General features: G+C 47.9%; 1 protein-coding gene across 2 annotated transcripts in view; it reads left to right on the forward strand.

Moving 5' to 3' along the window:
- Positions 1-4284: 4284 nt before the first annotated feature.
- The window catches only part of LOC8036680, a 52959-nt gene continuing 41929 nt past the window's right edge, over positions 4285-15314 (forward strand). Inside the window, exons 1-2 of one of the 2 annotated variants that reach the window (XM_040218253.3) lie at positions 4285-4555; positions 4639-5131. In XM_040218253.3, the coding sequence (XP_040074187.1) occupies positions 4892-5131 (240 nt within the window). In that variant the 5' untranslated portion in view covers positions 4285-4555; positions 4639-4891. Of the gene's footprint in view, positions 5132-15314 lie in introns of both variants that reach the window. The other variant, XM_042289905.1, reaches the window with a different exon arrangement.

The following is a 15314-nucleotide window of genomic DNA, read 5'->3' on the forward strand; positions in this document are numbered from 1 at the left end:
CGCACCATGAGGGGGGTCCTACTTGTTCTTGTAGAGAACAAACATTGCAATTGTGCAGGATGGATGTTCCGCATGGGTCCGCGCTCAGCAGCAAGGCCAGCCTAATGGCCCCTGATAGGACATTAGTGTAACTCTCGTATACTCGGTTTGGCATTTAGTGCACAACAAGTAGAATACTGTCAAAGATGTTGGCTCGAGATTGTGACCTCGTCTTGAGGTTCATTATCACGTGCCCTCGAGCAAATGAGACTTTAGGTGAAGTCATGCGCTCGCCCCAGCAGATTGACAGCGTTGTGTATTATGTTAAAAACGAAGTATAGTCCTACTTGAGCGAAAGATTGCAACAACCAGCGCCATCCAACTTCAAGCACGTGCAGCATGCAGGTGCTTGAGATTGGTGCATTAGGTCGGTGCACATGTACAGCCTTCTATCGCGAGTCCAGAGTTAACGGTGCGAATGGTTAGAGCGGGTTCGCTCCCATACCAAACTGATGAATACATTGAAACGATTAAGTATATGTCGATCGTAATATATGCTTGTCGTTCACTTATTTTTTCTATTTCAATCTTCATCTTTGAATCAGAGCAAGCTGGATCCGACCACGCGCTGTAGGCTCAGGCATGGCCTCCTATATACTGACAAAGCCTGGCAGATCGCCACGAAAAGTGGCCGCCGAAATGGAAAAGGTGGAGCGGAACACAACGGATGAGAGGAGAGCCACGTGACTGGCGCCCCGCTGCGGCGAGACGCCGAAACACACTTCTCCCGAGCGAACAAGTGTGTTTCGGGTCTTCGCCGCTGCAAAAGCTGTGCGTTGACGTCGAGGCTCCCCGAGAAATGCTGATCCTCGCGCTCCAAATCCGCGACCGGGCAGTCATGGCTCTGTCGTCGAACTGCCAGGCTTTGTAAGTATAGAGGAGGCTATGGCCCAGGGCCGGCTTTCTAGATGCAGCGTCTCAGCTAAGAGAAGGTGAAAGAAAGCACTGCAAAAGCTATTGGGAACGGGCGGAGTGGCGTCTCAGGTCGAGTTTCAAGCGCTCGCCCGCCCCAGGCTCGGCGGGGATTCTTTCACCCAGTCTCAGCTAGGACGCTGTTTCTAGCGAGCCGGCTCTGGACCTGTTGCAAAAGCTGTAGATAAAATGGACATACCATATAATCTTACCTATTTTTTGTTTTTGCTACCGATATTAACTGCAGAGGTCGGTGGATATGTCTACCTTATCTGCGTACTGCCTCTCATGCCGAATGCACTTGCATTTGTGCGGTGGTATTTTCAGCCACTTTTTGAAAGAACTTTGCACCCCCGCCAGGACAGCAGCTTGCAACTCATGAATGGCCACGACGTCTTCGCAGGGAATCGGCCGGAGCGGCCCAGCCTCACCTCTCGCATCCCTGGCCGCGTGCTGTCGCCATGGACGAACGGTGGGGCATTTTCGAAAACTATAGCCTTCGAGAATATTTCGCGGGGACAAAGTTTCGCGATCGGAAGTGGTATGGTGTGTATTCCTTACCGTAGGGTGATGAATTCGGGTGATCTATTTTTTAGCGTACATCCCGAACTTATTTGGACATCAACGCCTCGGCGTACGCACTAAAATGAAAATTTCAACTGAACAACAACAAACACCGCGATGTTAATTCCCCGGGAATATTTTATATGGCAGTCATAAAATATTCATAAGGAGTGATTAAACTTGTGATAATGGATTATTTTTTTTTTTTTTATTCTTGGCTCAACAAGTTTCTTTGCGTTGGATCATATGGGCGACATTCACGAAATTGTCGATTTCTGCTTTTCTCGACAAAAGATCGTGATGGTCCCGAGATCTGTAATTGCCCGGGTACCACAGAACGCATCTCAATTAGAATTCAGATATTTCCTCGAAAACTTTTTATTCCGTGAAATGTCCGAGAAAGTTGGCCATCATGGGCGTGTTTCTCGCATCTCAAAAATAAACTATACGCACTCCCGAAAGCACAGGCTCCGCCAGAAGATAAATATGGTTTGGCTGTTTTGGGGGCCTGATTCCTAAGTTTAGAAACTCCCTTGTCCGATTCAAAAATCAACGAGTAATTTCCGAAAAAAAAGTTTCAATAAGAAAACTGGGCCAGCGTTCCACAGGCAGCAGTCGCCTTTTCATCTTCGTGTATATTCCCGGGCTCCGGTGGTCGCTATGTTCTCATCGAAGATTTCCGATAATCGCTTATAGCTTTTTCATTCGGATAACGGTAAGTTCTGTAACTTTGGCATATTATCCCAACCGCCAGCGTTACATTGATGCGCGAAGACTGAGTGGTGTGACTCTCTATAGGAACACGTGTCAAGGGGTATGAATGTATAGATAGCGTGTTGCGTTTGCGGGGAGCAAGTCGTCTGCTTTTTACGCAGGAGTTGCGCTGACGTCAGAACGACGCCGAGCTCTGATTAGCTTGGATTGAAAGGATAGTGGGTAGAGCTCAATGCTAAATACCTTAAAGGCCGACCTACAAAACAATTCCGCGGGAGAAGAGGTTTCCTCCTTGCCACCCAGAAAGGAGGAATCCCCTTCTCCTTTCCACGGAGACTAGCTTCCGGACCCGCCCTTTTCAGGGGAGGAGGAGGAAGGAGTGCGAGAGGGGAGGGAGCGAAATTCGTTGGGGAGCACTTTCCTACCCTGCGGAAAATGGTTTCGTAAGTCGGTCTTTAAGGTCTACCCACTATTTTTTTTTTCGATAATCTAAAAAGAGCTTGGCGTCGTTTTGACGTCACTGCAACTCCTGCGCAAGAAACAGACGACTTGCTCTCCGCATAACGATGAGACACTACGTAACGGGCCGCTTTAACGCCGACGAGAACTTTTAATGGCGTGCGGATCTCATCGACGCCGCTCAGGCCGCCGGCGGCACGCCTCACCTCAACAGGTTTGGCGCGGGCGGGACCACTCCTTCTCCCGAAAACGCGCGCGCTTCGGACGTCCCGCCGGGCGTGTCTAATTCCCCCTAATCAACAGCCCCCCTCCCACCGACGCGCAATCGACCGTCAGGTGAGGCACGACCCCCCGTCAGAAATCCTGCGGCGCATGACCCCCCCATCTGGCGTGCGTAGACACCAGGACAGACAGGTGACGTGGACTGGGACCCTGGCTTGTTTTTGTCGTTTGTTTTTTCGCTTCGTTTCTTTTAGAAATCGTTCGCCCTTGTTGTCCTGCCCTCCGCGCGGACCGAGCGAGGCCCTCCCCCCACCCACGACATTGTTTGCACCGTTTTTTCAAACCGATGCAAGTCGTCGAGGTGGAAGGGCGAGGGGGTTCCCATAGAAACCGCCGTGGACCGCGCGTGCTTCGATCGCTCAAGAGTCCCTAGCCCGAGTTCCGCTAGGGTCCGAGATGCCTCTCGGACGCCGACGCAGACGGAACGACCGTTGCTTCGCGACCTTCCGCGGTGGGTGACGACGATGACGGTGCCCTTCGTACCAGGAGGCGTCCGGAACTGCCCGTTGGACTTGCCTTCGATGAACGCTGGAATCGGGAGGTGTTGCTTAGACTGGGTATGAAAACTTGAACTTTAGGAGATTTGCTTGACAGATTTGCGTCGTCTCTCTCCTCTTGGTCGGGTGTGTGTTACCCTGCCGGTGCGCGTGTTTGAGGGTGTGCGCTCTTGTAGGAGTTCCGCTCGATCGTGACCTTACAACTTCGACGATGCAATGTTTCGCCATCGTGCACCGACTTGAAAAAATGCCGGCGGCCTGAATTCCACGACCGCTCAAAGTGTGTAATGTTGTTGGGGGTGTTCTTTCTCCTGTACCGTGTACCTCTCGGCGAGCGCGTGGATAGTGCCGGACACAACGTGAACTTCTGCCTTTCCTCATCATCAATTTGGTTCGCGTTAGTTTTGGCGAAAACAAGACGTAGCGTAGGCCCGATTTCTCAAACTGGCCTGAAAACCGGTCGCCATGACCTCGGGACCCGCGGCAACAAGGTGACGAACAACAACATAACACCGCCTTCCGGCAACAAGGTCGTTAAATACCGTCTTTTCGTCACACGAACCCGGTCATGAATATAGTATGCCGGAACGAAGCATGGAGCTGGGAAGAGCTTCGCGGCGGTTCAACAACCCAAGCAGAACGAACCATTCACCGCTGAGCCGTCTCGACCGAGCCGGCCCTCTGCAATTAATTTCCCTCGACTCGAGCGGGCGCCTGCAGAGATATTAAACGTACATGTACGCCTTGTCACATCCATTGCGCTGAGTTGTGGCAAGGATTCTTACGATTTTTCCCCCCGATGACGTCGTCTAGAAGTCGCCGCCGGTGCAGAAGAGAGAACCGCCGCGCCTCGCGTCCAGATGCAAGAGATCTCCACCGCCTGCCGTCAACGTCGCGAGACTGCAGTGCCGTTTGACGACCGAGAACTTCAGTTCGCCGTTTCCGTCGCACCGTCGTCCTGCCGTGCCTGCGTCGTGGTCTTCACGTGGACTGGGAACTGTTGCCGACGTTTCCCAGGACCGACGACAAGGACGAGAACGCGACTGCTGCGAAGACCGACGCTTCCGGTAAACGATAAGCAAACAAAGGTAACGGCGCCGACGCCGGCGACAACGTGCGAAGCAGGAAAACGGAACGCCCTCACGTTTTTCCTTTTCAACCTCCTGACTAGGCTACGACGGCTGCTCGCCGCCCAAAGAGCGGGAGCGTGTCCCACCCGAAGTAGGGCCACGACCGTCAGGACTCTTGCTCGGCTCGGCAAGGACTCCTTCTGGTGCCACGCCAAGCGGTCCTCGCAGTCATGGCGGTGACCCTCGACGCGATTAGCGACTTGTGATTAGCGGCCAGCCGCCGAGGACGTAATCAAACACGACACCCCTCAACGCCTGCCGACGCTTGGGCAACTCTTCCCAAAGCCGTCGTATATGTGCGACAACATGGAGCTTTTCGGACGCAGCTACGGCGGAACTTGGCTTCTGGCGGCTTCGTTACTGGCCGCGATTGGAGTGTGGGGTCAGACGTGGGAGGCAGTGACCAGGAACAGGACAACGGAAGATCTGCCCATTGTGTTTCCCGACGACAACACGGCGGCCGAGTCAGCAAAGCCGCCACGAAGAACAGGAGTAAACGCTTCAGGCTTCCGATCTCCACCGGCTCGAAATGAGGTGAGCTTTTTTTTTTTTTTCATTCCAGTTTGCAGCTGTTTGTCTTCCGTTTCGAGTTTTCTCAGGGCCATATCTAGCGGCTGTAGACGTACGATAAGTCCCATGAAAAGGCGGCGCTACCACGCGGGTGCCAAGTTACGTCAACCTTGCGTCGCCTGCCATCGGGCATCACGTGTTTTTAATTAATCCGACGCGACTCGGGGGCTTATGAAACGTGTCAGAGCCAGCAGGAAAAGCAGGTGCGAACACGTGTAAGCTTGTCTATACAGAGCGGAGAGTCCTTGAAGAGCAATCTGCGCTTCGGTCAGTCGTCCGTTGCAAGATCGAATAGCAAGCGCGGAGCAAACGGTTTGATACGCGGGACCGGTTAAAGTTTACCCCGGCGTGTTCGTCTCGAGAGAGCAAAAACAAATTTTGATTGGCACCTGGAAAGAGTGTGCGTTGACGCCGCAGACCATCGTCTCAGCTTGATCCCTTTATAACGTTTGTTTAAGTGTGTTTTTTTTTTTTTTTCTTTTTTTTTTTTTTTTTTGGGGGGGGGGGGGGGGGGGGGAAGGGGGCGGGCATTTTGTTTATGTAACTGCGGCTTTAGGCTATCTCATCTTGTCACACCCTGTACATATTCATCCCATCGCTGTCACGCAGAGGACCTCACCAACTATCCTCTCAGGGTATGGTCAGTTTCGTCACATCTTATCTATTATCATATGACAGATTATTCGTAGGTTTCTCGTTTTCGTGATACAGATCAATGCAATAGAGTAACGTCCTTGTTTACCTACGATAAGGCTGACGTTTACCGTTGCATGAGCGCGATTGTAGTGCATAAGATACCTTTGAAAGGTAATCCTCATCAACTTCCGGTACGTGCCGATATTGGGAATCAAACCGTAAATGCGGAGTGTTCCGCCGCAATTTCAGCATTTATATTCTTTCGCAATTCAATGAAAATATTTTTTCTGCGTTCACGTTTACCGACGTTTTTTCGGAAAGCGTCAAAATCACGTCTCTGGTCACTCTCTGAATAAAGTCGGAAGCTCTATAACTTTACTGTCTTCATATTTAAACGCCATCGGGCTCTCGCTTGATTTACTGACATATCTAAATATTAAGTTTCATCAACATATATTTGCAGATTTTTTCTTAAAGCTTGGACAAGGCTTGTAATGTATTGGATCGAGAATATTTCAAGGGAGGCTCAGTGCCCTTGCGTCACTCGAGTCCATGGAAAGCACCGCGTTGTGCAGCCGACCGAAGCCTACGATGGGACGCCTAGGATCGGTTTCATGTGCTTACATCATGCTCGGTGTCGCATCGGAAAACATAATTTTATTGTTTTAAACCTCGTCAATTCCAGACTGCAGCTGTTGATTCTCACAAGTGCCTTGCGGAAAAGTAGACTTTTCCGATTTCTTATAGAGTGCGTGCGCCCACTCGGGCGACGGATGCAAGCATCCGCGCGCTGTTCGTAGAATCTTGCACATCGGAGCCCGTGCATTGGGGCTGGTGTGAGTCACTCTTGTAAAGCGAAAGTCAGTGCGTCAGTCCCCTGTTGGAATTCCGTTGGAACGCCAGCGATGTACAGTGAGCGACATTGCTAACGCGATCACGACTTTTTTTTTTTTTTTATTTTCGCATTTTACTTGGAAAGAGTACTGGCGGGCATCGATATTTACCACTTAGGTTAGTATCTCAACTAAGCACTTTCCACTACCATAGTAGTTCTGACGACGACCCTTCAATACTGAGAGAAAAGCAAAGAAAGCCGGCTCTGGGGTTGTTCGCGCTAACAATGTCGCAAAGTGTGTCTTGGGTTAAATTATATCTATATATATATTAGACCGGACAGATGTTGCTAATTTCTCGCGTACAATGTACAATATGGTTTCGGAACTCGGGGGACGACAGATCCTCGATATTGGACGCCCCCAGCGCCTTCGGTTTCTGTGTTTGTGGCACTTATCTTCTCTCGTCCCCGTCCCGGATTTCAAGCCTCCGCTTCTCTCGCTTAGCCCCGTACATTCGTGGTTCACGTGCACTATAGTCTGCGGATGGCTCCGCGGATGAATCAATAAGACCGAACCATCTCAATCGGGCGGCGGGTGGTGATACCTTGCAGATGTTCGCCAGTCGCCATCTTGTTTTAAGATATTGTTTTTAACGTGAAGCATTCTTTGGCTAGTTGCTCCGAATTTCGCGAAGCTGTGACCTGTGTCGTCCCATAATGCAACGCGCGCAGCGTTGCGTTATGGAACGTCGCAGACCTACATACCAATTCAGTTTCTCCGCTAAATTTAGCGGGGAAATTGAATTGGTGTGTAGGTCACGGGACATCAAATCACGTGACGTCCATTTTCCCCCTAAATTTAGCGGGATAATTAACTTAACGTGACCTGCACACCAGTTGAGTTTCCCTTCTAAAATTAGGAGGGACATTGAGGTCACGTGACCTGATGTCGCGTGACGTCAGTCTCCTTGGCATCACGTGACCTGATGTCACGTGCTGCCAGAACATTCTGCATATGCAACACAAATGTCCAGCAACTTTCCGTACGATTTTTTTTTCTGTCTGCTCAGTCTAATAAGCGACGTCCTTGTCTGCGATATATAGTCCCTGACAACTTAAGAAACACAGGGCGCGGCGAGTCCCGTGCATGTTATTATCGCTCCGCAACCAATCAGATTGCGGCATTAGACGATCAGGACACCGAAGAGCCAATCACAAAGCGAGAAGTGTGAACATAATAAGCCAAGCCGGTGAGATGAAAGAGGCAAATGAGCCTCCATGTTTGGGCCCGGAACTTTTCGAGCGATGAGGACGGCGCGTTTCCTTTCCCTCTTTTACACCGACGATTCCGTTGAAATGCCCGGATGTATGTAGATGGCGCTGCAGCCGAACAAAATGGCGCCGCCCCGGGAGCCCTTGGCGAACGGTCTAGATTCTATAAGTATTTTCGACTTTACACATTTTACTAAGTACAGGTCCGCGAGAGAACGTCCATTGACTTCGTGGTATTGTCTGTGCGAATACCGTGTAATGTGAGTGTGTAAAGTGTAGACGTTTGCATGTCCGGCCTCTCGGCGCCACCATCTGGCTGGTGGCGTGCGTAGATCATGTGTTAGTCTCCCGGCTAAGGCTTGCCCGAGGCTGCCAGATTGGCGCTCAAACAGAGCCTCTTTTAGCCACGGTTTTAAAAAGTAGGCAGGTGCAGTGCTTTCATCACGATACCAATATTATTCTACAAAAACACGGCCTGCTAAAACTTCCTGGTGTTCTTGCCACTGAAATGAGGGTAACTGCGCAGGCAAGCCAGTGCATAATCGTACTAAAAAAAAAGGAAAAAAAAAAACGAGACAAGGCAAAAACAACACGAGGACAAACACAACGAACTCTCAAACTCTTCAACATCTAAATGTGCTTGTTCTATCCTCGCACCTTTTTTTTGTGTGTATGTGTGTTACCACTTTTTGTAGTATTTGTTGTCGACAGCACGTGATCGCAGGAAAGTACAGAGTGTCACAAAAGAAAATTTACACGGTATTTTTTACCGCAAAAATAAACTAGGTATCGCGGAACATTCATTCTCCGCCCAAAGGTAGAGCTAGAGGTCACAACCAGATGCCAAAGTTTCAGCCCGATCCGATAACTTATTCAAAAGTTATAAGTCATTATCTGAAAATTCCAATGGGAAAATGGAGCCCATTTTTGCCCGTTTTCGGTTTCTGGTGCCATAGAGCCCCATCTGTTTGAAAACTCCGTCGGCCGCCATTTTCCCATTGAAATTTTCAGAAAATAACGTAACTTTTGATTAAGTCATCAGATCGGGCTGAAACTTGGGCATCTGGTTGTGACCTCTAGCTTTATCTTTGGGCGGAGAATGAGCGTTCGGCGATGCCTAGTTTATCTTTGCGGTAAAAAAGACCATGTAAACTTTCTTTTGTGACACCCTGTACAAAGACATGGTATGCTCCAAAATGGCGGCGATGCACCAGCTCGAGCTGCGCGGCGTTATTACACGTACTCTGGAAGAAAAGGAAGATCGTTCCAGAAAAATGGCCTGAAGTCACCATGCACCCTAAAGCGCTGACGAGCGGCAACTCTAGTTATGCAGATGAAGACGTGTGTCTCGTTACGGCAGACCTTGCAGATGCCCGCTTCATTATCCTCTGCAACCTTGTGTAAGTCCGTATCGCGTGGCTGCCACTCTCCTTCTATCGGATACCTTCGCTTTTTCTTTCACCGCCTCCTTACTTTGCATTTTCTTTTTATCTTTTTATTGGGAGAAGTCCTTTCCGCTGGTGGGGTTTCGCTTGTGCAACGCCGAAGTCTCTTCCTGTGGACAGGTTACGGGTATCTAGGCGGGAGTCTCCGCCAAGGCACTACGCCTCGTTGAACGCGAAAAGAAACGCTGCCCAGACACGGAAAAAACACCGACTAAAACGCGGGAAAAACCCTGTCAGGGCTGACCACGTGAATTTCTGACAATGAGGCCCAGATAAAAGATCCACCGCATATATAAAATGGGAGTTTGGTCAGGAGTGCGATAATCACCTTGTCCATGCTGCCATCTTTAATGACTCAGCTTGCGCAGTAGAGATAGCTCTCTTCTGCGAACCATTAAACGCCGCGTTACATTATGTTTGGTGGATACATATATACGAGGCATACTTCTAACATGGTTGAGGCGGAAGAAACGTACCTGTAGACAGTGTCTGCAGTTCGTATTTTATAGGCGATGTATATGCAGTGTGACCACAGCTTAAACCCTACGCCCTCCACCCCCTGTCCTTCCCGCCCCCCTCCCCCCCCTTCCCCCCCCCCCCCCCCCAACTTGTATGAATTCAGCGGAGCCGCATAGAAATTAGGGAGTTTTCGTAAATCTTTTTGCCGTCCCGCGACGCTCTCCGCTACGATACACGGAACTCTACAGTCAAAGCCATGGGCGCGCAGGCGCAGTAGCGGTCTCTTCGTTGCGGAGGACTTAGCGGAGGGGGAAACGCGGTCTACGAAAACTCCCTATTAGCCAAGCGCCCGTGCGCCTCGCAACGCTGCACGAATTCTTGACATGATGTATGGATCCGTATATGGATTATACGAAGCTCCCTGTACACGCAAGAACAAAAAAAAAATATATATATATATACACAAATAAGATCTGTGCTGTACATCCATCTTGGATAAACTATGTCCTTTTTACTACCGTGCACTAAATCCGTCGACATTTTGCACGCGTTGTTTCATCGTCGAACGCGCTCCTGTACTATACGGTCGATACGCCGAGTCTGAGAAGTTAATTAAAAAGAAATTATGCCGATCAATAACCGACGGCGCAGACCAGTTTTCTGTCATGTTTTGTTTGGTCTCTTTTTATTATTATTTTTATTAATATTAGTTTATTACGGGATTTTAATGCGACAACACGCGCAACAGCCTGCTGATTAATGTTGGCGAGGGAACATAGACGCTTCCCGTTCTCGAAAGAGAAAAGACACACAAAAGAAAATTTCAGCCTTTCCCCTTTGGTGAAGAAGGAAGACCAGCGGAGCTGTACAATAGAAAGTAATGGCCGGCCGCAAGTTGGCAAGCCAGAGTGCAAAGGCTGCCGCCACCTATGAGCGACAATCAGATACGTAGCTTGCCGCCGCCGCTCATAGATGGCGGTAGGTGTCCAGAGTTCGGTGTCATCATTTGTTTCCTGACGGACACGATCCTGGGGAAACTAACCCTTAACAGCTCCGCCGTAAAAGAACACCGTGTAATTAATGCTTTTTAAGTTAAGACATAACAACGGTTGAGGGTCCAGATGTTGCACTAACCGGAGTTAGATACTCGCGTACAAGTGTAGCTATAGTCAGAGGCCGACTTAAATGTCACAAGCGGGACTTAAACGGCACGTGTACACCGCTTCATGTGTAAAAAATATGCGTTTTTTTTTCTTCAAATATATGTTCATTTGTTTACGCAACAAAAATAATTTTTCGATGCCGGACTCGCGCTGCGGCGCAGTGGCCGTCTTTCCACGATTGGCCAAACATTGACTATGAGATATTAAAAGGGATTCACGCTGCTTTCATTGACGGAACTGTGAGTAGCAGTCTGCCAACGTTAAAGGTGTTTAGCGTAGAGTCCACAGTGACTTCGAGCGTCCACCGTGATTTTCAGATACGGCTTCGATGTTGTCATTTGTTTTTTTACTATAGGTAGCCAGTATCACAACTCGTGACGTGTAAGACGAGGCAAATCCTGGTTGCGGTGTCACGTATTAGGAGAACCACAAAAGGGCGCCAAACGAAACACTTTGACGCCCATTCGCTTTCTCAACAAAAAGAAAAGGTCATGGAGTAGCCGGTCATGCCTTCACAGCGGCCTACATTTCCGATTTTTTTTTTTTTTTTTGTCATTTAACAAAAAAGAAGAAAAATAAATGTTAAGTTGCGAACTTAAATCTTGTGGTTTTTAAGATACCTTCGCGTCAAGGGTATCGAAAAGCACCACATCAATCAATCGTCAAGTTTTTATTTTTAGCTTTTGTTGTCACAAGTTACCCAAACTAAACATTTTCGAAATACCCAGGATTTATTCTTTCAGGCATATAATTCATCGTGTCTAAATTCGAAATAGCTATTGAAAAAAAAATAAAACGGAAAATAAAAGGTATTTTAGAACAGACATTGAAATTGTTCCGCACTTCCTTTTGGGATGGCGGCCGTGTTGTGCAACTTGCAAATAAAAAAGGCAATCTAAAAAAAATCGCTATTTTTTTAAATGTTTTGCTGGTTTGAGTTTGATTAGCATTCATTTCACGGCCGTTAAACTTCTTGTTGCTCTGCTGCCCCCCTATTGCCTCGTATTACAACATTTGACGTTTAAAATCAATGGTGCCATAGATCCTCTTGGATTCAATTTCCTCTTGGGAAAATTCAATAACTTCACGTAAAAAAAAATACTGTGACTTGTAATTTGGGTAATAGCAGGGTAAAATAATCATGATATTAATCAATCAGTTCGTTTAATGAATGAAACAATGCGGGAAAAATTACTGTAAATGGAATGTGCCTTTCATTTAAAACTTTTAATTATGTCAAACCCTGCCATGCTAAGACAAAAGCTTTGATCACTTTTGTTTTCGTTATGATTTGCTCAAATAAGGACATTACGCAACTGACCTGCAGAGGGAAAAGTAGAATGTTCAACGTTCGGATGTGCTCAGAAAAACAGCACCTTCTGCTCGTGATCAGCCGATATAAATATTTCTTGTCTTGTGATTCTTTGACTTAAATAAATGAACAAATACCCACAGAAACGTCAAATGATAAACAAACGGTAAATAAAAAAGAAAATATTTTCAGGACCATTTTTGCGGGAAACGTCATAGTAAAACAGCTATAGTTTAAACCACGATTTAAATCAATCATTATTTAAATCACAATTTAACTCATTTTGATTTTTCTTTTCTGCCCTGGTTACTATAGTTCCGATGCTTCTGTTAATCTGTTGAACTAACTTCGAGGCAAGTCGGGGTGATTATCTAAATGTCGCTGCAGCGTCCTCTTTAACCAAATTGCGTCCGTAAGCGAATCCTGAACACCGTATAAACTGTACGCGCTAAAACGTCGAGAAGTTCTCGTCGAACGTACAACATGCGCCTGGACGATCGAAGTGTCTTCGGACTGCACGCTCTGCTGTATTTATACGACGATGAAGCGGTCAGGCTCGCTATTGGAATATCGAACAGGACGGTGGTAGCGTGCGAGTTAGTCGTGGGTGGTAAGAAGAACTCGAAAGTTAGAGGCAATCGAAACTCGAGAAACATGAAAAGTTTAAACGGAATAACTGGCACCACTAGCGACCGTGAAATTTGATAACGATTTGGCGTCTCTATGGACGCCATGATTTGGGGGTACCGAGAGAGAGAGAGAGAGAGAGAGAAAGAGGGGGGGGGGGAATATATCTCATTAAAATAGCAATGTTTGAAGTGGAGGATTTAGCAGATCTGCAGGGTCAGCGTCGAACCCTCCGGATCATTGATTGAAATTTTTATAAAACTTTTATTTAAAAAAATTATACATACGTGGTGCACTAAGCCGAGCGGCTTTCTTGAAACTTCCCTGTGTTTTTGTCGTCTCTTAGAACACACTCTTGGGTGACTACACCATGTTTGAGTTGCACCAACAAGCTTGTACCCTCGTTTCTGTTTTTTGTCTTCGATTGTATTTTTTTTTCTTTTTCTTTTCACTCGTTTTAGTATTACTTCCCTGTTCCTTGTTGCTGTTTTTTTCTTGATTTTTATCTATTTGTTTGTTTATTTTTACCTAATAGTACTGCACTACCTCTGTCCACCACACCGCATTTGCAAACTCCACCGTCAGCAAACTTTCTTAATGAAAGAACATAAAAAAAAAAATTCTAGGCGTAACTTACATATACGACTTAGCAAGAAGAAGCAAAGTGGTAGTCTAAGCCACCTGGTTCAAATGCGTTCGTTTTCTAAACTTAGTTGCGAGAGCGCCTTGTCCAGCTTTGGTAGCTCTTCGTCCTCGAGATCTAGTTGGTAATTCGTGAGGTAAACAACTGCAAATAAAAAAAGTACAGTTAATACTTCTTTTAAAGCGGTCTTAAAAAGAATAGTATACGAATTTGTGCAAAAAGAAATATTTCAAATCATAGGCGTGTAGGTTATACTTATAGGCTTTCTCTAGCTGCTTTGGAACACACGAAATGTGAAGGCTACGGTCACTTACTGCGTGCCAACTTCCAGTCGCAGTAAAGAGGGCGACGACCCGCTCAGGCGAGGAAGCGACCGGTTCCTGTTTTCCTATAGCCTCGGCCGCAGCCTTGTCTACGAACGTCTTTCGACACGATATGGGCCCGTGGAAGAAAAAAACAAAAAAACAAACGAAAACACAGACCTCTCTTCTTTCGAACGTCCGGTGTACAATCCATTCATCCTGTGCAGACACACGGGAAGAACGTCATCGGATGCATCGGGTGACGCATCAAGGCTGTAGCGAACCCAGGGTAGTCCTTGTTGTCGGGCTCCGCCGGAGCCAGGTACCGACCAGGACATCAGGAAGATGGGCCTCGGAAGCCTTCACGGGGTACTTTTCGATAGACCTTTAATTTACATTTGTACAGTTGATTCAAGACCAGAGAAGAGAAGACATTTACTCGTCAAAGTTCGCTTATTTTAAACGCTGGGTTCTCCCTAGGTCCCTAGGTAGGGACCCCCGCATCGGTGGATAGTCGGCCAATCACAGAAAGGTGTCCAGTTCAAACACCGCCCCCCATTCCATGATTACGCACACTCAGCCGCCGTAAACACTTCACCGTCAGTCTAGACGGCGCCGAGAGTCTCACCAAAACACCGGCTCGTTGGAATTCATGCAGCTGGTCAAAACACCGTCCGGGGCCGAGACGTGACGTGCCGCCTTTCGACCCTTCGTGTCTACGCGTTGAATGAAGGCGTCCGGATGATCTCATCGCCCCGGATCGTGCCCTGGTGTTTCGGCGGTGAAACCTGAGACGTTGTTTTCCCTCTTCGGAGGCTATATCCAGACTTGTACACGTTAAAGTCTGGCTATATCACGGCGCACGTCTCGTGCGTTCGCTGGGCAGGCGTGCCTCCGAGGCGATGATGGTGCCAGGCTCGCTGAGTCAGATGACCTTGAACCCGCGGGAGGCGTCCGGCGAAAACAAACGGCCCGATGCAGACATTAGGAAATGGTCCGGGGCCCATTCATAACACCGTTCATTACAAGGCGTACGGGACATGCGATCATAATGTATACCTCTTGTTCGAGACTCAGTAAGGCCACTGTCACGTACTGCTAATGCAGCATACAAAAAACACCAACTGGAGAGGAATCGAGCTCAAACGCCCCAAATGTAATTCTCAATCGCAATATACGAACGCTGCATTACCGGAAAATGTGTTCATCGTATACGATGCCGAGCCAGAATAGCACTATACTCATTCGTCAAATTGTCACGGAGTATGGGGATGAGACGATAAATAGTGAACTGAAAAGAAATGCTTAATCGGCGAACTTGTGCCAAAAAAAAAATAAATAACGAGCGTCGAGACAGCAGAAAAGCGGGCGGCTATCTTGCGGCATGACAGCAAGCGAGAGCGAGACTGACTCAACAAGGTCGCGGGCAGCTCCTTGTCTAGTGTGCTTCGGA

This window comes from Ixodes scapularis, unplaced genomic scaffold (assembly GCF_016920785.2).
Source record: "Ixodes scapularis isolate PalLabHiFi unplaced genomic scaffold, ASM1692078v2 PGA_scaffold13__105_contigs__length_92229423, whole genome shotgun sequence".
NCBI lineage: Eukaryota > Metazoa > Arthropoda > Arachnida > Ixodida > Ixodidae > Ixodes > Ixodes scapularis.